Source organism: Hemitrygon akajei, chromosome 16 (genome assembly GCF_048418815.1).
Source record: "Hemitrygon akajei chromosome 16, sHemAka1.3, whole genome shotgun sequence".
In the NCBI taxonomy this organism is placed as follows: domain Eukaryota; kingdom Metazoa; phylum Chordata; class Chondrichthyes; order Myliobatiformes; family Dasyatidae; genus Hemitrygon; species Hemitrygon akajei.
The window spans coordinates 34852630-34877805 of record NC_133139.1 but is presented as its reverse complement, the minus strand read 5'-3'; the positions used below and the strand labels follow the sequence as shown (position 1 = coordinate 34877805).

Below are 25176 nucleotides of genomic sequence, written 5' to 3'. Positions count from 1 at the left end.
TGGTTAAAACCATTACTGAAACATAAGGTGGAGATAAAGATCCCTGAAAATGGCCATACTTTATTCAAAAAAGACAATCATGTTTATAGAAATGGGACCAGATCCATATGTAACATTGCAGACTTGCTTGTTCTAAGCAGAGCAATTAATATAATAACAAGGAAGTTAGTTACAACAAAACTTCAAGCAAGTACCATCAGAGGGTGTGGAAGGTTTCTCTTTTAGTAATTGTTCTTTTTTTATCAACCTTATGTGATTCTGATGCCATTAATTACAATACTGTTACTATATCAAGTGATTTTTGATTTTAGAGACAGGCATAACTTAAGGATGTTTGGTTACAACCTGGGGACAGTCTGTAACATCAAGAGCATGCAGATGAGCATACCAGCTACAGAATGGGGTAAAATTGATGATGAACATTTCATTATAAATGAAACTGTATTTACGACTAATACGTTAGAAACAGTGTTTTCTCAAGTACTGCAGACCACAGCAGATGCACTGTAGCAAGGGATCTGCCCCAGTTTTGAAAAAGGATGACACTCTAATTGTAATCGGCACGAAAGAAGAAAACCTCAAGTTCCTGGGGAAGTTTGTAGGAGACTGCACGAACATCATGTGCAGCTTAAAATCAAGCACATGTGCTTTGATGTAAAATAAAAATGATCTATTTTAGTTTGAGAACAGATGAAAATAGATTGCAGTCAGTTCATGAGGAAGTTGAAGTAATTGTCAGAATCAGAAAATCCAAGAGTGTTACAGAGCTCCTGTTACTTCTAGATATGTACGAACTACAGGCACTTTGCCCCTGTGTGGACAGCTTCACCAGATGTTAAAGAAAGATCAGCCAATTTATCAATTAAAAGTTATCAAAAACTCAAAGTAGTAAACTCAAGTAGTGTCATCTGAAGGCAGCACAGTACTGGAGCATTTAGTGCTGCTGCCTCTCAACCCCAGGGACCTGAACTCTGACCTTAGGTGTTGTCTGTGAGGAGTTTGTGCATTTCCCCTGACTTCTGCTGTTCTAAGCTTGTCCTACATCCCACAGACTGCCGAAAGATATGTTAGTGGCAGAAAGAGACATGGGGGCACGTGAAGGAAAGAGGAAGTAGGATGGGTGGGATCACTCTCCTGGGGGAACATAACCACTTAAGGCACCAGTCCATCTCTGGAAAGGGTCTACAAATTCATTCCATCAAGATCATTGTGGAAAAGAAGTGGGTAAGTTTTTAGTGTTAATTGGCAGTCATTCAGGTAGTTAGAAGGAAAAAACAAGGAGTCATGCCCCTCTACAGTACATTAGCAAGAAGAATTAAGTAGTATCTTTGTCACACAAGGGTCAGTAAATTAATTGTTTCAGGTCAAGAAGATTGGAATCAAACAGTTTCACTTTTTATTATCACCAGCTTCAAAAAAGGAAGAAATTAGATTTGTAGGGTCATAAATCATCTGGTGTTCATTCAGAAACTCCAGTATGAGACATCTGGATTGAATCCAAGTCACGGAAAGTGGCCTCTTGGCCAATCATCCTTTATGAACCATACCCAGGAAAGGAGCAGAGGAAACTGTGAGTACTATTTAAGAAGAGTAATCAAGATCATTCAAGAGGGTAGAGAATTCAGAAATCGGAAGCGTAAAGGCATTGGGCAGCCTACTTCAATGTTCCTAAAAGTTAACTTGCAGGGTGAGTCAGCAGTGAAGAAGGCAAATGCAATGTTAACTTCCACTTTATAAGGCATTGGTCAGACCACAATTGGAATATTGTGAGCACTTTAGAGCCTGTATCTAAGGAAGGATGTGCTAAGCCTGGAGGTGGTCCAGTATGATGCAAGTAATGAAAGGCCTGATGTATGAGGAGTACTTGACGTGGTTGGGCCTGTACTCAATGGAGTTCTAAAGACTACAAGGGGAATCTCATTGAAACCTATCATACTGAAAGGCACGGATAGCGTGAAGATGGAGAAGAAGCTTCCATTAGTTGTTCCATTAGAGTCTAGGATCCAAGGGGAAGAGCCTCAGAATAAAGGAATTTTTCAACCAGCTGATGGTGTATCTGTGGAATTTGTTTCCAAAGAGTGCTGTAGAGGCCAAATCATTGGGCGTTTTTAAAGCAGAGATTCAAAGGTTCCTGATTGGTAAGGGGTTAACAGTTATGAAGATAAGGCAAGAGAATGGGGCTTAAAAAAAGATCAGCCATGACTGAACTACGTTTAAATTATAGAATCTCCAGATGATTATGGACTATTCAACAATGGCAGCACCACCATAAAGATGGCAGTAAGTACAGAAATCAATACACTTAGTTAGATTCGTGAACTTCATGATACATCCAATTATTTAATAATGGAAGTAATGTATTCTTGGTTGTAGCCAATGGTTAAGACTATTATCCCTTACAGAGTCAGACTGTGAGTGCCACTGAAGTTCTAATACCTCATGGTCATAAGTGTGCAGATTCGGCTATGGGAATCATTTGAGTTAAAGAACCCCACTAAGTTCACATACTTTACATGGTAGATGGACCCAAGAAACTGGAGCCTGCTAAAATAAAATGGAAGAATCAGAGAAATAGGCTGAAGAGAAAACAAGTAAAGAAAGCAAAATCTGTTGAGATGGGTAGATACAAGTTCCAGGAACAAACTGAAATTAAAATGTCTACCAGATCAGTCACCTTAGTGGATCTTGAATCTCTCTCTGGAAATCCGTTGCCCAGCTACAAACCCTTCATCCCCATTCTCTCCCATGGTCCTGACATTTCTCACCCAGCGCCGTTCTGTGCCCAGTAATTCCTCCGCAGTCTCCTCAGTCACAATAGATTGTGGAGAAAATCTCTCTGGGTACACACTTACTGGTGACAGGGCGAGGAAAGATGACCGGTCAAATTTAGCCTGCAATCCATTGTTTGGGTATGCCTGTTTAAAGTTTTAGATTTATAGCCGCTTCAAGATCTGATGAAAGATCATAGACCTGAAAAATTAAGTCTGTTTCTCCTCCCATAGCTGCTGACTGACCTAAATACTTACCGCAGTTTCTGTTTATATTTATGATTTCCAGAATATCAACAATTTGCCAACTGCATAATTTTGCCTCTGTATAAAAAATATGCTGTTTTTGGTAGTAAAGAGTTCCATAGGATTTTTTTTAAACAAGGCAAAAGAATTTGAATGCAGGCCTTGAAAAATGAGTGAGGAATGACCAAAAATATATTGCATGTGCCACTGTTACAAAATTATGAATAGATATCAACTCAGTGGTACATCTAATTGAGCTTTTCTCCCAAAACTTCAATAAACACAGGCTCACTCCTAACCTTTAGAGCTGTCTGTGTGGAACTAACACATTCTCCCTGAGATCCTTGGAGTACAGCAGTTTCTCCCCACATCTCCAACACATACAGGTTGGAAAGTCAATTGGCAATGAAAATTGTCATTAATAGAGATATGGGGGAATAGCTGACTGGGAAAATTGAAGGTGGAATGGGATTGTTCTAATGAACCAGCTGAGACTCAATGATCTCACAGAATTGTCTCCTTCTGTGTAAAGAGGAAATGTGGAAATGTTTGATAAGCATCCCTCAGGATATGTAGACAACAGGTGCAGAAGTAGGCCAATCGGCCCTTCGAGCCAACACCGCCATTCACTGTGATCATGGATGATCATCCACAATCAGCACCCCGTTCCTGCCTTCTCCCCATATCCCTTGACTCTGCTATCTTTAAGAGCTATCTAACTCTTTCTTGAAAGCATCTAGAGAATTGGCCTCCACTGCCTTCTGGGGCAGAGCATTCCATAGATCCACAACTGTCTGGGTGAAAAAGTTTTTCCTGAATTCCGTTCTAAATGGCCTACCCCTTATTCCTAAACTGTGGCCTTTGGTTCTGGACTCCCCCAACATCGGGAACATGTTTCCTGCCTCTAGTGTGTCCAGTCCCTTAATAATCTTATGTTTCAATCAGATCCCCTCTCATCCTTCTAAATGCCAGTGTATACAAGCCCAGTCACTCCAATCTTTCAACATATGACAGTCCCGCCATCCCGGGAATTAACCTCGTGAACCTGTGCTGCACTCCCTAAATAGAAAGAATGTCCTTCCTCAGATTTGGAGACCAAAACTGCATACAATACTCCAGGTGTGGCCTCACCAGAGCCCTGTACGACTGCAGAAGGACCTCTTTGCTCCTATACTCAACTCCCCTTGTTATGAAGGCCAACATGCCATTAGCTTTCTTCACTGCCTGCTGTACCTGCATGCTTACTTTCAGTGACTGATGTACAAGAACACCTAGATCTCTTTGTACTTCCCCTTTTCCTAACTTGACTCCATTGGGATGTAGAGGATCTGTTACTCGATACCAACAGTACCTTGCCAGCCAGCTCATTTACCAGTTGCACATAGATACCGATGCTTGCTTTCTGCTTCCTCTGCTCTCCGGGTTAGCCAACTCAGTCACGCACTGGCAAAGCAGATGCTAACAAAGGGTGAGGAGAGTACAAAGGTTGCAGGATCACATCCTCGCACTGAACTTAAAGTGCTGCACTGCAGGGAATAAGTTAAAGCAGCATGCCAAGTTGGAAATTAGGAAATTATGCACACAACTCAAGAGTTCTGAGCTTCCAGTGTTTGCAGCTACTGGTACATACGCAATCTTGAATTCAGAAAATCCACCATATTTATCATACTCTTGCTCATATATGTGGGATAACCCTTGCGGGCTGCAAGATAAATTGTTTGATATTCATGAAATGACTAATAGGATAAAAATATAGAACAGCATCCAGAGTACCTCTGCTACTTAAAGTGAACATCTGCTTTAAATGATTCATACTCTGTCATCAGCATACTCTTACTCACCCATTGATAACACACACTGCACTGCCTCTGTATGCCCCATCTTGTCCAGACAGCTGAGTACATAGTTCACAGGGCAGCCACGCTCGGCAATTAATTGGATAAAGTATCGACTTGGGCTTCCATCTGGATCAAGAACCTTCAGCGAGCAGGTCTCCAGCTCCTTTTCACTAGCAACAGAATTATACAACAATGAAAGGGGCAAATGAGTGCTCCTGCTCTGTAACATTCTTTGATTCTTTGAGTAAAACATAACCCAAGAACCTTTAGGGTAGGAGAGGAATCTTTAGGATTAAACCAAAAAAAAAAATCCGACCCTTCGTCAGATGTAACTCTTATCTGCTCTTCTCGAACCATTTCTGTTAATCCCATCTCTCTCATTCTCACCTTCCCACCATATTGCCTGAGTCACAAAGAAAATTTCCAAAACACCACAAGTCTTTCGAGCAGACCATCTGGCCATTAATTGAACCCCTCAGCCAAGAAGGAAGCACCTCTGACAATGTGGCACTTCCGTATAACCATATAACAATTACAGCGTGGAAACAGGCCATCTCGGCCCTTCTAGTCCGTGCCGAACGCTTACTCTCACCTAGTCCCACCGACCTGCACTCAGCCCATAACCCTCCATTCCTCTCCTGTCCATATACCTATCCAATTTTACTTTAAATGACAATACCGAACCTGCCTCTACCACTTCTATTGGAATCTCATTCCACACAGCTACACAGCTCTGAGTGAAGAAACTCCCCCTCATTTTACCCTTAAACCTTTGCCCCCTAACTCTCAACTCATGTCCTCTTGTTCGAATCTCCCCTACTCTCAATGGAAAAAGCCTATCCACGTCAACTCTATCTATCCACCTCATAATTTTAAATACTTCTATCAAGGCCTCCCTCAACCTTCTACGCTCCAAAGAATAAAGACCTAACTTGTTCAACCTTCCCCTGTAATTTAGGTGCTGAAACCCAGGTAACATTCTAGTAAATCTTCTCTGTACTCTCTCTATTTTGTTGATATCTTTCCTATAATTCGGTGACCAGAACTGTACACAATACTCCAAATTTGGCCTCACCAATGCCTTGTACAATTTTAACATTACATCCCAATTCCTATACTCTAGGCTGCTAAACTAGATTATGGGCAGGAATCGGATTCAAACCTGCTGCAATTTGATTTTAGATAAGGTGAACCAAGCTGACACAGTGGGAGGGAGTTTCCTTTCACTGTCTATTGAATATTTTGGTCAGCAAGAAAAAGTGGGGCTTGTGTTTAAATTAAAACTAAAAATAATGTGTTGCAGGGAGTCAGCTACGTAGGAAGCCAGAGATTCTTAGGAATCCGTTACATATGAAGAAAGGGGTAGTGGAGTAGAAAATGAAAGATACCCAAAGGTAGGTTATGTGGATTGGGTGGGTAGCTGGGAGCAAACTCCATGGAGTTACGAACACTAGTAGAATTTTAATGTGGATAAAAGTTACCGTAGGAATGAAGAATTAAAATTATATTGTCATTTCCAATGGTTCAACAGCTGTATGTGTAATGATTCCACATTTACTCTGCAGTCCAGCTGAGTGTTGACCATGATGTAGCTGGCCATATAACACTCTGTGGGGTAGCCGACAGGGGGCATCCATGTCAGCTACCCTGCAGAGGCGAAGAAGCGCTGTAAGGATCAGATGAAGAATGCTTTAAGGAAGTGCAAGATCAGACCCGAGGACCTGGAGGATGTTGCTGCTGACCATAACACTTAGCAACAGCTGTGTAGGGATGGGGTTCGTATTCTGGAGATGGAAAGGACAACCAGAAGACAGCAGAAGAGAGCTAGGAGAAATGCAGCCATGGTTGCCATCACTACCACCACTACCAAATATGCATATCCCACCTGCAATAGAGCTTGTGGGTCCAGGATAGAACTGTACAGTCATCAAAGATCTCACTGTTAAAGGAGTGAACATCATCATTGGATTTCGATGGACAACCGAATAAGAAGAGACCCTGCAGTGAACTAGTTGGTCCCAGCATTGGACATTAGCAGAAAGGATACTATTGGCTCTGAAACAGTCCTAGCCACATACTAATGAAGGTTCCCTTTCCGAGCCATTTTAGATTATCCTTTTCATGATAGGTTCTTGATGTTTGATAAAGTTTGAATTGCAATCAGTTTTATGTTATACTGTGGTTAAGAAACACTTCATTCTTAAAAAAACACTTTTTTTGATTTTGCATTAAGATGTTGAGATGGTCACATTGTTGAGGTTTTCAGTGCCCATCATTTCCTGTTGAGAGGCTATCAGGAGCAAATAACATCTAGGAAGATGTGTTAACATTATTGGGTCACCCTTTCTAACAGATTAAATCGGCACCTACCTGCACTTGAACCGACTGTCTGCGCCTACAGTTTCAGCCAGTTTCCTCCACCCTTTCATGGTGCAGTTGTCCAGATATGTGCTCAATCTCTTCAGCGTCAATTCCCCTAGGCTATTTAAGGGCATGCTCCAGTAGTCCATGCTTCTTTAACATCAACTTCACAATGGAATGAATACACTACTGAAAGCACAACACGAAGAGGAAATGTGAATACAGTGGCCTATACAAGTCAGACAAACGGATAGGAACTATCACGTCAAAACTGCCTGAGGAATAAAGATCTGTTCAATTTCTGAGTCCTAACTCAAAGCATGAAAGAGGAAGCATTAAAGTATTGTTTCCAACGATAGGTCTAGAATGAATAGGGAAAGCGGAAGAATTTCTTTTTCTGTAATCTCTGTAAATGGAATGCTTTTTTACAACCAGTTATTCCTACAGGAGATATGGGATAATTCCAAAGGTAACAGCTTTTGTATCTAAGCAGAAAGAATATGTAAAAGTAAGGGGAAAGGAAAAAATAAGATAAAATAAAGAATCAATGCCAACAGTAATTCACTGATTCAACATCTGACAGATTCATTTGAAACCAACTTCGTATTATCCACAGCGTAAGTATGTAGTATTTAATTGAAACATTAGAAACAAGTTATGAGAGAAATGCTGTTATTATTAATGGCAGTGCTGCATTCCAAGTTTAATAATAAATAAGGAATTACACAGAATTTATCAAAGTGTTACAGAGAAAAACCATTTTTAAAAAATTAAACATTTAGTACTTCCAGATACACGTCTGCAATCTGGGTGCTTGTTTTACCGAAACTTTCAAATAATGAATGAATTTTTAAAACTTGCCTCTGGTTGAAAGATCTGGAAAGTGATGAGATCCAAGTACAGACGGAGCCTTTGTGGTCCTTCCAATTCCACATTGATTATAGATCATACATAGGCTCCCAACTAGTTAGTGTCAGAAACAAATATCTGTCTACTGCAACCTTTTCAAATAAAAAGGAAGTATATGAAGGCACAGACAAATCTGAGGATGTGAAACCCCGCATATAGTTGTAAACAAACTCAGTTCTGCATTTCCACTTAAGGTTCCCTAACTTCACCATCCACTGTGATCTACAAACGTAGTTCTAATCAAGAAGTACAGCTAGAAGTTCCAGTGCAGAGTCAAACTTTTATGCCACAAGTAATTCTATTAACATCTCAAACTTATAAAATTAATCCAGAACAAAGTGACTTACTGTACGTGGATAAGAAACATGAAAAGCTCAAGGAGCAAGAGTAGGCCAAGTGGCCCATTGAATCCGTTTCACAGTCACTAAAATCATGACTGATCCAATTTTGGCCTGAACACCAATATAATCTCTTACCCCCCCTCCCCCCGCCCCCACTCCTATACCCTTCATCTCTCTTGTAGTTTAATTATCTGCCAATAGCCCCCAAATCACCTTGAATATATTTGATGACTCTGCCACCACAAGTGTTAAGGGTAGGGAATTCTACACCGTCCTGACCCCCTAGAGAAGAAATGCCATCCAAAATAGGTAGCCTCATTCTGAAACTATGACCCCTAATTCTTGAGGGGAAATATACTCTCAATGTTCACCCTATCATTCCCCCTCAGAATCCCACATGCTTTAATATTGGACATGTATTGAAGCATATTTGGGATCCGTCATCTTGGATGACGTACATTCCACCACTGGCAAATGTGAAAATAGCACTGAAGGAGTTAAACCCTGTGGTCAGCAGCCATGAGACAGAACACCCTGGTGCCGTCCCCATCATTGCAGGGGGACTTCAACCTGATCAGCTTGAAGAAGCCTCTGACAAACTACCACCAACATATCACCTGTAGAACCAGAGAGGGCAACACACTTGACCACCATCAAGAGCACATACCGTGCCATCCCACACCTCCACTTTGACAAGTCCAGTCACCTGGCTGGACTTCTATACACGGCATACAGGTAGAGCCTAAGGTCTCAGTGGTGAGGACCACAAAGGTATGGTCAAGGGAGCCGGAGGAGCACTTAGCTGACTTCTTTGGATCAGTGGACCATACCGCATTCGGAGATTCAGCATTTAATCTGAATGAATATGCCTCAGTAGTCCCCATCTTCACCAAGACCTGAGCAGATGAGAACATGGCAAATATACCCAAACCAGAAGCCCCGGATGAACCAGAGGATTTACGGTCTGCTGAATGCTACATCTGTGACATTCAGGATTGACGATTCAAAACCCTACAAGATCTCCAAGTAGGACCCATGGAAGGCAATTCTTTGTGAAGCTAGAGACGCCATCAGATGCATAATTCCCGTGGCACGGTTTGCATGTCATTATTTGCTATAAGGCAAAACTAACAGCACAAATGGCACAGATGCTTCATGCATGTTTTGAAAGGGAGAATAACGCTACACTTGTGTGAATCCCCACAGCATCTGGCAACTCTGTGGTCTTTGTCTCGGAGGCTGACATGTGAACTCTCACAAGGCATCAGGCCCTGACAGTCTACCTGGCAATGTTCTGAAAACCTGTGCCAGTCAACTGGCTGGAGTGTTCAAGGACATATTCAACCTTTCAGTGCTGCAGTTTGAGGTTCCCACCTGCTGCAAAAGGACATCAATCGTACTGATGCCTAAGGCCAATAGGTGAGCTGCTTCAAAGACCCAGTAGCTCTCACATCTACTGTGATGATATGCTTTGAAGGATTGGTCCTAGCAAGAATTAACTCCTGCCTAAGCAGGGACCTAGGCCACAGCAATGGGTACTTTAGTAAGACATTAAAAAAATTTGTCAATCCTCAAAATTGATAGACCCCGCACAGCAGACTTAGGTCATGAGTGCAGTTCCTCTTCAGAAAACAGAAGCAGGGAAGGCATGCTGCAGGTACGACTGAAACACACAGGCCTTAGACCCATGCTCCCAACTATCCTGCTGGTAAATGTCCAGTCTCTGGAAAATAAAATTGAAAACCTCAGAGCAAGATTGAAGCACCAGAGGAACATCAGGGACTGCTGTGTACTTTGTTTCATGGAAACATGGCTCAGTCTCACCATTTTGAGTGCAAAGCTGCAGCCAGATGGCTTCACCATTTGCCACAACAACAGGTTAGTTGAGTTTTTTAAAGATAGAGGAGTGGAGTATGCTTCATAATTAACTCACTGTGGTAGACAGATGTGACGGTTTTGTCTCTGCCCTGCTCACCCGATCTGAAATAGCTAGTAGTCAAGTGCCATACATTTAATCTGCTGAGGGAGTTTCCCGCCATCACCCTGGTAGAGGTGTACATTCCACCTCAGACCAATGCCAGGCAGGCACCGGAGGAGCTGAGCACTATGATTGGCAATCACAAAACAGCACTCCCTGATGCCTTCCCTATCACTGGGGTGGGGTCGCCAGCTTGAAGAACTACCACCAATATATCACCTGTGGAACCAGAGGAGCAAACACACTTGACCACCGCTACACCACCATCAAGAAAGCTTACCATGCCATCACATACCTGCACTTTGGAAAGTCCAATCACCTGGCTGTACAGCATACTGGCAGAGGCTAAAGACCACAGCATCAGTGGTGAGGACCAATAAGGAACGCTCAAGGGAGGCAGTCGGGTGCTTGCAGGACTGCTTTGAGTCGATGGACTGGACAATATTTAGGAATTCATCTTTGAATCTGAGTAAATACGCCACAGTAGTCACTGACTTCATTAAAACCTGCGTGGATGAGTATATGCCTTTGAGAACACATCAGGCACCTCAAGCCCAAAGCCATGGAACAACTAGCTGATTTATAGCCTGTTGATGCTGGATCTGGCATTCAAGACCGGAGATCCAGAACTATACAAGAAGTCCAGGTATGACCAACGGAATACAATTTTAAGAGCAAAGAAACAATTCCAATTGAAATTAGAGATGGAATTGGATACAAGCCAACTCTGGCAGGGTTTGCAGGCCATTATATTATACACAGCAAAATCTAGCGTCATGAATGGCTATGATGCTGCACTCCCAGATGAGCTAAATGCCTTTTATGCATGTTTTGAAAGGGAGAATAAAATTACCCCTGTGTGAATCCCTGCAGCAACTGGTGACCCTGTAATTTCTGTCTCAGAGGCTGACATCAGAATATCTTTCAAGAGGATGAACCCTCGCAAGGTATCAGCCCCTGATGGTGTACCTGGTAGGGCACTGAAAACCTGTGCCAACCAACTGGCAGAGTGTTCAAGATCAGCTTTGATTTCTCACTGCTGTAGCTGGAGGTTCCCACCTACTTCAAAAGAGGCAACAATCATACCAGTGCATGAGAAGAGCAGGGTGAGCTGCCTCAACAACTATTGCCCAGTTGTACTCACATATACTGGGATGAAGTGCTTTGAAAGGTTGGTCATAGTCAGAATCAACTCCTGCCTGAGCAAGGACCTGGATCTGCTACAATTTGCCCTTCACTGCAATAGGTCTCCAGTGGATCCAATCTCAATGGCTCTCCACACAGCCTTGAACCACCTGGACAATAGTAATACCTATGTCAAGCTGCTGTATATTGATTACTGCTCAATGTTCAACATCACCATACACTCTGTACTGTCAACAGGCTCCAAAACCTGGGTTTCCGTATCTCCCTCTGCAACTCGATTCTTGACCTTTTATTTACTTGTTTGTTTATTTATTGAGATACAGCACAGATTAGGCTTCCATCCCTTTGAGCCGTGCCTCCCAGCAGCCTCCAATTTGACTCTAGCCTAATCAAGGGACAATTTATAATGACCAATTAACCTACCAACCAGTATATCTTTGGATTGTGGGAGGCAACAGAGCACCTGGAGGCAACCCATGTGTCATAGGGAGAATGTACAAACTCCTTAGACAGCATTGGGAACTCATTGGGAGACCAGTCAGTGTAGATTGGAAATTGCATCTCCTCTTCTTTGACAATCAACACTGGAGCACTTCAAGAATATGTGCTTAGCCCAAGGCTCTATTCTCTATAAACCCACAACTATGCGGCTAGGCATAGCTCAAACACCATCTATAAATTTGCCGATGACACAACAAGGGTTGGCAACTTTTCTGATGGTGACGAGGATATCAGGAGTGAGATCAGCTGATGAATGATGTTGCAACAACATTGTACTTAACATCAGTAAGACCAATGAACTGACTGTGAACTTCTGAAAGGGGAAGTCAAGGGATCAGCAGTGCAAAGGGTAAACAGTTTCAAGTTCCTGGGTATCAGTATCTCTTAATCCTGAACACAACATATTGATGATATTACAAAGAAGGCACAACAGTGGATATACTTCATTAGGAGTTTGAGGAGACGCTGGCAAATTTCTACTGATGTACCATGTACCATGGAGAGCATTCTAACTGGTTGCATCACTGTCTGGTGTGGAGGAGCCACTGCATAGGATCAGAAAAAGCTGCAGAAAGTTGCAAACCCAGCCAGCTTCGTCATGGGCACTAGCCTCCCCAGCATCGAGCCTCAAAAAGGGGGCATCCATCATTATGGATCCCCATCACCCAGTCATGCCATCTTTTCATTGCTACTATCAAGGAGGTGGAACAGGAGCCTGAAGACACATAATGTTTAAGGAACAGCATCTTCCCCACTGCCATTTTTGAATGGACAATGAACCCTTGTACACAACCTCACTATTTGTTTTCTTTTTGCCCTCTTTTTGTTTGCATTGCTTAATCTATTTTTATATATATTTCTTATTGTATAGTTATTTTTAAATTAAGTATTGCAATGTACTGCCGCCGCAAAACAACAAATTTCATGCCATATACAAGTGATATTAAACCCCATTCGGATTCAATTTGCCTACAGCTACAACAGACACAATCTCACTGGCTCTCTCAGCTTTGCAGCATCTGGACAACAACAATACATACATCAGGCTGTTGTTTATTGATTATAGTTCCATGTTCAACACAATCATACCCTCAGTACAAATGAACAAAATTTTAAAGATAGAATGGTCTTAAAGATAGCAGAGTCAAGGGATATGGGGAGAAGGCAGGAACGGGGTACTGATTGTGGATGATCAGTCATGATTACATTGAATGGCGGTGCTGGCTCGAAGGGCCTACTCCTGCACCTATTGTCTATTGTCTAACAAGCTTTGAAACCTGGGTCTCTATTTCTCCATCTGCAACTGACTCCTTGACTTCTTCATTGGGAGACCACAATCTGAGTGAATCAGGAATAAGATCTCCTCCTCGCTGACGATCAATACCTCAGAGAAGTGTGCTTAGTCCACTGCTCTACTCTCTCTAACTCATGATTGTTATTAGGCATAGCTCAAACACCATCTATAATTCATTGACGATATTGTTGCCTCAAGAATCCATCATTAAGGACCTTCATGATGCAGGACATTCCCTCTTCACATTACTACCATCAGGGAGGAGGTACAGAAGCCTGCAAACCCACTGAACATTTTAGAAACAGCTTCTTCTCCTCCATTATTAAATTTCTGAATGGTGCATGAATGTGAACACTACCTTGCTACCTGGTGGGGATAACAGCAGAAGTTTCTGGGAATAGTTCACAACGTGCAGGTTGGATATGTCCCACAGAGGAAGAAGTTATCAAATAGCAGGGGTAGGCAACCGTGGCTGACAAAGAAAGTTAAGGACTGCATAAAAGCCAAGGAAAGGGATTATGAAGTAGCAAAAGTGATGGGAGGTTGGATGATTGGGAAGCTTTTAAAATCCAACAAAAGGCAACTAAAAAATCTATCAGGGAAAAAATGAAATATAAAGGCAGACTTGCCAATAATATAAAGCAGGATATCCAAGGATTTTTCAGTTATATAAAGAGTAAAAGGGAGTTGAGAGATGATATTGGACCATTGGATAACGATGCTGGTGAAGTAGCAATGGGGGACAAAAAATGGTGTATGAACTTAAGTACTTTGCATCATTCTTCTCTGTGAAAGACACTAGCAGTGTGCCAGAGGTCCGTGTGTCAGGGAGAAAGAATGTGTCATTGTTATTACAAAAGACAAAGTGCTAAACCAACTTAAAGGTCTTAAGGTGGATAACTCACCTGGGCCAGATGGACTACATCCCAGAGCCCTGAGAGAGGTTACTGAAGAGGTAATGGATGCATTGGTCACGATCTTGCAAGAATCACTTGATTCTGGCATTATCCTGGAGGACTGGAAGATTGCAAATGTCACTTCACTCTTTAAGGAGGGAGGAAGGCAGAAGAAATTATAGGCCAATTAGCCTAACCTCAGTGGCTGGGAAAGTGTTGGGAGTCTATTTTTAAGGATGGCTTGGAGACTAATGATAAAACAAGTCAAAGTCAGCATGGTTTCTGTAAAGGGAAATCTTGCCTGACAAATCTGTTGGACTTCTTCAAGGAAGTAACAAGCAGGGTGGACAAAGGAGAGGCAGTGGATGTCATTTACTTGGATTTTCAGAAGGAGTTTGATAAGATGCCATACATGAGGCCTATGGTGTTACAGGAAAGATTCTGGCATGGAGAGTGGAATAACTGACAGGTAGGAGACAGTGAATGGGAATAAAAGTGGCCTTTTCTGGTTGGTGTTCTTCAGGGGTCAGTATTGGGGCCACTGCTTTCACATAGTTTGTCAATGATTTAGATAATGGAATCGATGGTATTGTGGCAAAGTTTGCAGATGACATGGAGAATGGTGGATGGGTAGGTAATACTAAGGAAGCAATGTGATTGTAGCAGGACATGGACAAATTGGAAGATTGGACAAAGAAGTGGTAAATGGAATACAGTAATGGGAATTGTATGATAATGTATTTTGGTAAAAGGAACAATAGTGCAATATTGTCTAAATGGGGAAGAAGGTTCAAACATCAGAGTGCAAAAGGACTTAGGAGTCCTCGTGTAAGACCTCCAGAAGGTTAATGTATATATTGAGTCTCTAGTAAAGAAGGCGAACAAAATTTTGGCATTTATTTCATGAGAAATAGAATATAAAAGCAAACAGATAATGCTGGGCCTTTATAAGACACTTGTCAGGCTGCACTTAAGAGTATTGTCAACAGTTTTGGGCCCCATTTCTCAGGAAGGGAAGAGTCCAGAGGAGGTTCACATGGATGATTCCGGGAATTAAGGGGTTAACCTATGAGGAGCATTTGGCAGCTTTGGGCCTGTACTCACTGGAATTTAGAAGAATGTGGGGGATCTCATTGAAACCTACTCAATGTTGAAAGGACTAGATAAAGTGAATGTGGAGAAGATATTTTCAATAGCAGGGGTATCCAGAACTAGAGGGTACAGGTACAAAATTGAGGGGCAACTCTTTAGAAGGAAGGAAGAATTTTCTTAGCCAGAGAGTTGCCACAGACCGCAGTGGAGACTAAGTCTGTGCGTATATTTAAAGCAGCAATTGATTGTTTCTTGGCCGGTCACGGTATCAAAGGATATGGCAGATGTATGGGTTTAAGCGGGATCCCAGATCAGCCATGATGGAATGGTGGCCTAATTCTGCTCTTATTCCTTTTTTGCACTATTTATTCATTGTAACAGAGTAACTTTTATGTCTTGCATTGTACTGCAGCCACAAAACAACAAATTTCATATACAGTATGCCAGTGACAATAAAACTGATTTTGAAGATTATTGCTTGTTCTGCTACATTCCAATAACCATAGGCCCACCTTTCTTAATCTCATGAAGAAATTTAGCGAGCATCACTGATGATGGCACCTTTCCATAAATATGGATATCAAATTTGTATGTAGCAACCCCAGAGCAATCTCACCAGTGTCTTCTAAATGTCAATGAAAACTCACCTTTTATATCGTCCTGTGTAAATATTTGCTGTATGTACAAAGAACCCCAAATTCCTTTTTATTTTGTAGTTTCTTGCACAACCTCAGGATGCCCACTTTAATTTACATCTGATTAAATACATCCTTTTTTCTGAAGTGCAGGAACTGGTGGAATGCAGGAAGTCAGGGTACTGACCTTGGGTTTAAGTGCTGCTCTATGCCTAGTTAGCAGATTTAATTGTGAGGAGAAGGTAGTTCAGAGAGGTCAGACTCTGACTGGATTTGTCCTTCTCCCTGATCCATAGAGATTGTTCTGGCTTGTAAGGATCAGTACTAAAAATACTGATTTATCTTTTGTAATACCTAGAAGAAGTTAAATGGTTGTACGAGCTCGAGGCTACTGGCTTATCAGCAATGGAGACCACTTACATATCCAGAATAATAGGAAGTCAGGAATTAACCTTAATATTCCTGCACAAGTCCATCACTAACAAATATAATGCACTTACAAACATAAAAATAAATCTAGAGTGGCAAGTTAGCCTTTTCCCACATATTGAGAAACCGAGCAGTGGAGATGCACAAGAATACAACTACAATTTTGAAGGCTAGGGAACATTCTAAAGGTTAAAAAAAAATAGCCTTCGGAAAGAAGTTCTTTACAGTTATTTTAAAATGCATTCCAACAGTGAATTTTGTACTCTAGGTGAAAAGGTTACAAATTCAAACACTCTTTGATGAGATACAAACATCCATTTAATTCCACCGACCCCAGGAACACTTCACCACTGCACTGTTTGCACCTTTTAAGCCAAATCCCTCTCGATGCTGCTGACCATTTAACTACAGGTTTAGAATATAGTCAGTACAGGACTTTATTTTATTGACATTTTAATGGATATCCTTCAAACTCCAGCCAGAGCTTAAAAATCCAATACACCAACAGTAGTCAGAGCCCAGGGGAAGAGCACCTCAGCAACAGGGAAACCAAAGAACCACTGCCCAGGAACCCCAGTGACGGGAAAAAAACAAGTGCACCATCAATTGTGAGATCAGAGAACCTGTGTCCCAGAAACATGGAGACCAGAGAACTAATGTACCAGCACCAATGAACCCAAATTGTAAGAAGGCATGACAGAATAGATTTTCAGATGTTTTCACTTGTGAACAAGTCACAAACAAAATAACCAGTCATTTAAAACAGAGGCGCACAGAAATTTCTACTGTTAGTGATTTTCTAGAATCCTTTGCCCCTGAGGATGTTGGAGACCAGGTCACCAGATAAATTTAATAGACAATAGGTGCAGAAGTAGACCATTCGGCCCTTCGAGATCATGGCTGATCAATTACTATCAATACCCGGTTCCTGCCTTATCCCCATATCCCTTGATTCCCCTATCCATAAGATACCTATCTAGCTCCTTCTTGAAAGCATCCAGAGAATTGGCCTCCACTACCTTCCGAGGCAGTGCATTCCAGACCCCCACAATTCTCTGGGAGAAGAAGTTTTTCCTTAACTCTGTCCTAAATGACCTACCCCTTATTCTCAAACTATGCCCTCTGGTACTGGACTCTCCCAGCATCTGGAACATATTTCCTGCCTCTATCTTGTCCAATCCCTTAATAATCTTATATGTTTCAATCAGATCCCCTCTCAATCTCCTTAATTCCAGCGTGTACAAGTCCAGTCTCTCTAACCTCTCTGCGTAAGACAGTCCTGACATCCCAGGAATTAACCTCGTGAATCTACGCTGCACTTCCTCTACAGCCAGGATGTCCTTCCTTAACCCTGGAGACCAAAACTGTACACAATACTCCAGGTGTGGTCTCACCAGGGCTCTGTACAAATCCAAGAGGATTTCCTTGCTCTTGTACTCAATTCCCTTTGTAATAAAGGCCAACGTTCCATTAGCCTTCCTCACTGCCTGCTGCACTTGCTCATTCACCTTCAGTGACTGATGAACAAGGACTCCGAGATCTCTTTGTATTTCTCCCTTACCCAACTCTACACCGTTCAGATAATAATCTGCCTTCCTGTTCTTACTCCCAAAGTGGATAACCTCACACTTAAAGTGGAATTGGATAGACATTTGAAAGAATGAGGAATTTGGACCTGTGGGGACTGGCACAGTAGGGCATTTGAGGCGAGCACAAGACCAGCCGTGATCCTATTGAATGGTAGCACAGGCATGAGGGGCCTGCTGGCCTGCTCCTGATACTTTTTCTTTGATTGTGGAGAACAGGTTCCTCAATAATGAACCCAAAGAAGAAGATCCCTGCAGAAGTGACTGAAGAGAACTTGAATACCCAGAATAATGAGGCAGAAGGACTTTATCACTACTCTAGTTAGAACCTACAGAATTTCTTTCTCAATAACCAGGGCATGTATTTCCCCCTTGAGACCCATTTCCTCCTGGAGCAGCGGGAAGGAAGGAAAATATTGTATAAAAAATATTGCTCTCTTTTTATTTTGTATTATTAATCGACAATGCAAGTGTTAGTCACATTTTCCCCATATGGGTCATATTGTATACAGTTCAGCTCCTTCACAGGTCTTCCTTGCCGGTTTGACAGTTTGTTCCACATGACCACTGCTGCTCAAAACTCCTTTGAAGACATTCATCATTTTAGTGAACTGGATACTTGTGGCTCACACCCAAAATTTGTGTTAGACTTTCTTTCCTTTTTGTTCTTTGTTATGTTGCCACATGTGTTGTTTTCTTATTCTTTTCCAGTATTCCGAGGATTCTGGGTCCAGTTCATCCAGGTTCTTTGGCGGTCCAAGGTTCAAGGAAAACAACCTTCAAGACATTGATCAAATAAAAAAATCAATTCTTTTACTGCTCAAATTACACAGTTAACAACATAAGAGCTCCACCTAGTGACAAATAATCTCGTCCACCTAGTGACGAATAATCTTCTTCACAATCTCCATCAGCATAGGAGCACCACAGGGATGTGTGCTTAGGTCCCTGCTCTACTCACTTTACACCTGTGACTGTGTGGCTAAATACAGCTCCAACCATACACAAGTTTGCTGATGACACCACTGTTGTGGGCAGTATCAAAGAGGGTGATGAATCAACATACAGGAGGGAGAGTGAGAATTTGGCTGAGTAGTGTAATAACAACAACCTCTCACTCAATGTCCGTACGACCAAGGAACTGATTGTAGTCTTCAGGAGAGGGAAACCAGAGGTCCATGAGCAAGTACTCAATGGAGGATCAGAGGTGGAAAGGGTCAGTAACTTTAAATTCCTGGATGTTACTACCTCAGATGAGCTGCCCTGGACCCATCGTATAAATATAATTATAAAGAAAGCACGACAGCACCTCTTCTTCCTCAGGAGTCTGCGGAGATTTGACATGTCATCAAAAACCTTGTCAATCCTCTACAGACGTGTGGTGGAAAGTGTGCTGACTGGCTGCATCACGGCCTGGTGTGGGAACACCAGAGCCTTTGAGTGGAAAATCCTACAAAAGGTAGTGGATTCGACCCAGTACATCACGGGTAAAGCCCTCCCAACCTTTTGAGCACATTGACATGAAATGTTGCCGTAGAAAAACAGCATCCATCATCAAAGATCCTCACCACCCAGGTCATTCTCTTTTCTCACTGCTGCCATCAGGAAGAAGGTACAAGTGCCTCAGGACTCACACCACCAGAACAGTTACTCAACCATTAACACTCTTTCTGCATCTGCTGTTCCCACAGCCAATGGTCTTACTTTAAGTACGCTTTATCTTGTTATTTCATGCTCTTTCATTTCATGTTATATCATACTCATTATTTATTGCTATTTATTTATATTTACATTTGCACAGTTTGTTGTTTATTGATCCCGTCTACGTTACTGTTTTATAGATTTGCTAAGTATACCTGCATGAAACAGAATCTCAGGGTTGTATGTAGTGACATATATGTACCCTGATAATAAACTTTACTCTGAACTTTATCTTCCTATTCCTTGTCAGTCCTGATGCGGGATCTCAACCAGACATGTCTACAGACATCTTTTACATTCACTGAATTCATCCAGCATCGATTTCGAAATGGTTACAAGTCTCCTTCACAAAGGATTATGAGAATTTTAGGGAATATTTAGTTGGAAGACAAATCAAACTGAAGTGCTTGGAAGGGAGGATATATAATCTGAAAATAAAATACTGCAGCTGCTGGGAACCTGAAATAGAAACTGCTGGAAGTACTCAGCAGGTCAGGCAGCATCTGTGGAGAAACAATGCCTCGCCTCCATGACATTTCAATGGAACAGAGCAAAGTTAAAGTTAAGTTGCAGAGAAAGAGGAAGATGGTGAGAAGCAGAGACAACATACAGGAAGGTTTGTGATAGGGGAGCATATAGAAGAAATTTAATGATATAAATGAATGTGGTACTGGCTGAAAAAGGGTGGTGAATAATAAAAATGTCTCAGGAAACACATCTAGGGAAAGAGGAATGAAATCTAGGGTTACCAAAGATAGATAGATAGATAGATAGATAGATAGATAGATAGATAGATAGATAGATAGATAGATAGATAGATAGATAGATAGATAGATAGATAGATAGATAGATAGATAGATAGAAAGATACTTTATTCATCCCCATGGGGAAATTCAACTTTTTTTCCAATGTCCCATACACTTGTTGTAGCAAAACTAATTACATACAATACTTAACTCAGTAAAAAATATGATATGCATCTAAATCACTATCTCAAAAAGCATTAATAATAGCTTTTAAAAAGTTCTTAAGACCTGGCGGTTGAATTGTAAAGCCTAATGGCATTGGGGAGTATTGACCTCTTCATCCTGTCTGAGGAGCATTGCATCGATAGTACCCTGTCACTGAAACTGCTTCTCTGTCTCTGGATGGTGCTATGTAGAGGATGTTCAGAGTTTTCCATAATTGACCGTAGCCTACTCAGCGCCCTTCGCTCAGCTACCGATGTTAAACTCTCCAGTACTTTGCCCACGACAGAGCCCGCCTTCCTTACCAGCTTATTAAGACGTGAGGCGTCCCTCTTCTTAATGCTTCCTCCCCAACATGCCACCACAAAGAAGAGGGCGCTCTCCACAACTGACCTATAGAACATCTTCAGCATCTCACTACAGACATTGAATGACGCCAACCTTCTAAGGAAGTACAGTCGACTCTGTGCCTTCCTGCACAAGGCATCTGTGTTGGCAGTCCAGTCTAGCTTCTCGTCTAACTGTACTCCCAGATACTTGTAGGTCTTAACCTGCTCCACACATTCTCCATTAATGATCACTGGCTCCATATGAGGCCTAGATCTCCTAAAGTCCACCACCATCTCCTTGGTCTTGGTGATATTGAGACGCAGGTAGTTTGAGTTGCACCATATCACAAAGTCCTGTATCAGTTTCCTATACTCCTCCTCCTGTCCATTCCTGACACACCCCACTATGGCCGTGTCATCAGCGAACTTCTGCACATGGCAGGACTCCGAGTTATATTGGAAGTCTGATGTGTACAGGGTGAACAGGACCGGAGAGAGTACGGTTCCCTGCGGCGCTCCTGTGCTGCTGACCACCGTGTCAGACCTACAGTCTCCCAACCGCACATACTGAGGTCTATCTGTCAAGTAGTCCACTATCCAATCCACCATGTGAGAGTCTACTCCCATCTCCGTTAGTTTGTGCCTTAAGATCTTGGGCTGGATGGTGTTAAAGGCACTAGAGAAGTCAAGGAATGTAATCCTCACAGCACAACTGACCCCATCTAGGTGAGAGAGTGATTTGTGCAGCAAAAGGAAGGAACAAATGATATAAATCTGAAGCAACATTATGAAAAGTCTGGTAATCCAAAACCACTGAAATCAGAGCCAATTTTAGAAAACTATAAAATTGCCAATCAGCCAATGAGGTGTGGTTCCTCAAGTGTGCACTTTATATCACCGGAACAGGGAGAAGCCAAACACAGACTGATTAGAGGGGAAGTGGGTTGGAGAATTAAGTGCAGGTAAATATGTGAAGGCTCTGGGTCAACCTTGTAAACTAAACATGCTCTGCAAAGCACTTATTCAGTTGATTTTGTTTCCCCAGTCTAAAGAATAACATACTACCAACACTGAATGTTCTATATTGTTTAGGAAAATAAAACGTGAAAGAGCAGGTGTTGCACCCCAGGTGGGTGTAAGGGTTAAAGGTTACAAAAAATATAGGAGGAGATGGAAGAGTGAACCAGCAGATAGTAGAAGACAAATCTATCAGAGAATATGAAGAACTGGGACTGGAGTAAAAAGATGTGGAGCTGTCTTGGCTGACAATAATGATAGCCTCATGGAAGGACTACTGATCTGGAACTGCTTCTATACCCAGAACTACTCTACCCAGAGAAGTTAGGAGGAAGAAAGCACAGATTGAAATGAGGGTAACACCTACCAGTCGGGGTATTCAGAATCTGGCAGTAGCTTTGGATCTGCACCTTGCTTGTAGATATTCACTCCCACAGCATGAGTGGTCAGAATGGCAGGATCCTTACATATCTCTGGACTTGGCCGAGCCTCTTTGATTCCAACCTTACCTTTTCCCTTAACAGCTGAAAAATACAGGCAGGTTATAAATAACCTTAGAAAGATCCCGTTGTCCCTTTCATCACGTATTTAGGACCTCCTAACGTCTAACGGATTGAAGTCGCATCACTGATATACAGCAATGTAAAGTTAGAGGTTCAAAACCCAATGGCAGATTATGTTGGAACTGGGAGAGGGGGTGGTGACTGGGAAGGTGTGTACTGTGAACCAACAGTCCAGGCCGGGGGGAATAGATCCACTGTCCAAACTGGGTAATCAGGAGGGTGTGCTCGATGCCCAGGCTGGGTGGGGTGGGGTGGGGGGCACCCAGTGCGAGGGTGTGCGGCGTGAGCTGGAGAGGGTCCGTGTCCTGACTGGGGCCTACACTGCAGGGTCAAATCGCCGCTCCCGAGCAGAGCTCCAGGTCAGCTGCGAAAGCCGTTTACCTGCTTTCTTGGCGTAACCATTTGCCGGCGCTCGGCACACCACACTGCTCCGCAGAAACGCGCTCCTCACCGTGCAGCGGCCCAGCATCCAAACACTGGGCACCGCCATCACTCGGCCGCCCGTCAATCACAAACGTCATCAAACCCCGCCCCTCAATGACGTCATCGGCCGACCGCGGGAGGCTGGAAGTCCTGCAGCAACGCGCTCGGAGAACGAGTAACTCAGCGGGTCGGGCAGCATCCGTGGACATTATTAAACAATCAACTTTTCGGTCCGAGATCGGTAACAATTGTCGCCAACCCCAGTTCCAACGAGCCTTTAGCTCCGGCTCCAGACCGAGACTTCGCTCGCTGTTTCTTTCCTTCCCCTTCCCCCCCATCACCACTCTCCAACCGTCATGATCCACCTCGGAGCCTCCATCTTCCTCCCACCTCACCTTCTCTGAACATCCCAACCCTGACCCCACCCTTTCCTCTGATCCCAGCTCTAATCCTTGCCCTGTCTTCACCATTCTCTCCGACCTTCATTCTCTCCGACGGAACATCGTTGTCCCCCTTCGCCCGCTCCTCATTGAGTTCCACGCCGAGTTCTTCAGTCTCCCAGTCCACTTATTTGGCAAGAATTCCACTGATGATTTTATTTTATCTCGAATTGCCGACAAGACGACAGCCGCTGGACTCCATCTCTCCTGGAACCTCTGGAAGCCCGGCCCTCCATCTTTCCACACTAATCCCAACGTCACCATCAAACCCGCAGCCAAGGGGAGTGTGGTGGACTGATGTCTACCTTGCTGAGGCCAAGCGGCAACTCAGACAACACTTCACACCTACCCATTGAAGTGGATCCCACTCCGCACTATCAGAAAGCTGTCTCCGAAACCTCAACAACTCTGGGGAACTCCTGTCCACTGCCACCAATCTCATAAACGAGAAAATCTGCAGATGCTGGAAATCAAAGCTGTACACCATTAAGCTCATAGTTCCCTTACCCCGCGTTGCTCATTTCTAACTCTTACCCACGATCAACAAGCTTGACTGTTGGTAGGCCTATTGTGTCTGCCTGCTCTTGCCCCACTGAACTGGTGTCGTCATACCTCATCTCCATTCTGGACTCCTTGGTTTAGTTCCTTCTACATCCATGACACTTCCGCTCCTGGGCTTCTCACTAATTTCAATTCCCTGACCGCCTCATCTTCACCGTGGATGTCCAGTCCCTTCCCTATACACTTCTATCCCTCATCAAGAAGGCCCTAAAGCTCTCCACTTCTTTCTCAATAAAAGAACCACCTGGTTCCCCTCCACCATCAACCCCCTCCGTCTGACAGAACTAGTCCTCACTGTCAGCAATTTTTCCTTTGGCTCCTCCCACTTGCTCTACGCTTCAGAGGTAGCCACGGGTACATGCATGGTCTCCAGTAATGCCTGCCTTTTCCTGGCTACATAGAGCAGTATGTTCCAAGCTTTCCCCAGTAGTGCTCCCCAACAGTTCCTCAGCTACGTTGATGACTGCAATGGCACCTGTGCTGAACTTGCAAATTCCATCAATTTTGCCTCTATCTTCTGTTGGTCCATTTCTGACACCTCCCTCACCTTTCTCAATCTCTCTGTCACCATCTCTGGGGAGAAACTGTCCGCCAACATCTTTTATAAAGTTACTAATTCCCACTATAAGATCTCATAGTTAAGAGGTCTTAACTATACCTCTTCCCACCCTGTCTCCTGTAAAAATTCTACAGTATTCCCCTTTCTCAGTTCCTTTGTCTCTGTGGCATCTATTCCCAAGATGTGGCTTTTCTTTCCAGGACATCAGAGGTGTTCTCATCCATCAAAGAATGGGGTTTCCCTTCCTCCACCATTGATGCTGCTTTCACCCGGATCTCGACCGTTTCCAGAACATCCATGCTCACCCCATCTTCCTGCCGCCTTAACAGTGATAGAGTTCCTCTCACCCTTACGTACCTCCCCATGAACCTCCACATCCAACACGTCATTCTCCACAATGTTTGCCATCTCCAAAGGGATCCTACCACCAAACACATCTTTACCTCCCCCTCATTCTGTCCCACTTTCCACAGGGATTACTCCCTCAGTGATTCCCGTGTCCATTGCTCCTCCCCACTAATCTCACTCCAGCCAGTTATTCCTGCAAGCGGTGAAAGTGCTACACCTGCCCATTCACCTCCTCCCTCACCATCAT

The 25176-nt window shown here is 43.1% G+C and overlaps 2 protein-coding genes across 2 annotated transcripts in view; both read right to left on the bottom strand.

The window, feature by feature from the left end:
- Window positions 1-8199, bottom strand: part of malt2 (MALT paracaspase 2) — a 64188-nt gene extending 55989 nt beyond the window's left edge. The window contains exons 1-3 of the mRNA XM_073068687.1: window positions 8075-8199; window positions 7223-7402; window positions 4856-5022 (exon numbers count right to left, since the gene is read on the bottom strand). Of these exons, the coding sequence (XP_072924788.1) occupies window positions 4856-5022; window positions 7223-7362 (307 nt within the window). The 5' untranslated portion in view covers window positions 7363-7402; window positions 8075-8199. The remainder of the gene's footprint in view (window positions 1-4855; window positions 5023-7222; window positions 7403-8074) is intronic.
- Window positions 8200-18436: 10237 nt separating this feature from the next.
- Window positions 18437-23137, bottom strand: mrpl54 (mitochondrial ribosomal protein L54). Its single transcript, XM_073068686.1, has 3 exons — window positions 22980-23137; window positions 22403-22559; window positions 18437-18797 (listed from the first exon to the last, which is right to left on the bottom strand). Exons 1-3 carry the CDS (start codon window positions 23086-23088, stop codon window positions 18665-18667), a joined length of 399 nt encoding a protein of 132 aa, XP_072924787.1. The 5' UTR covers window positions 23089-23137; the 3' UTR covers window positions 18437-18664.
- Window positions 23138-25176: the final 2039 nt, after the last annotated feature.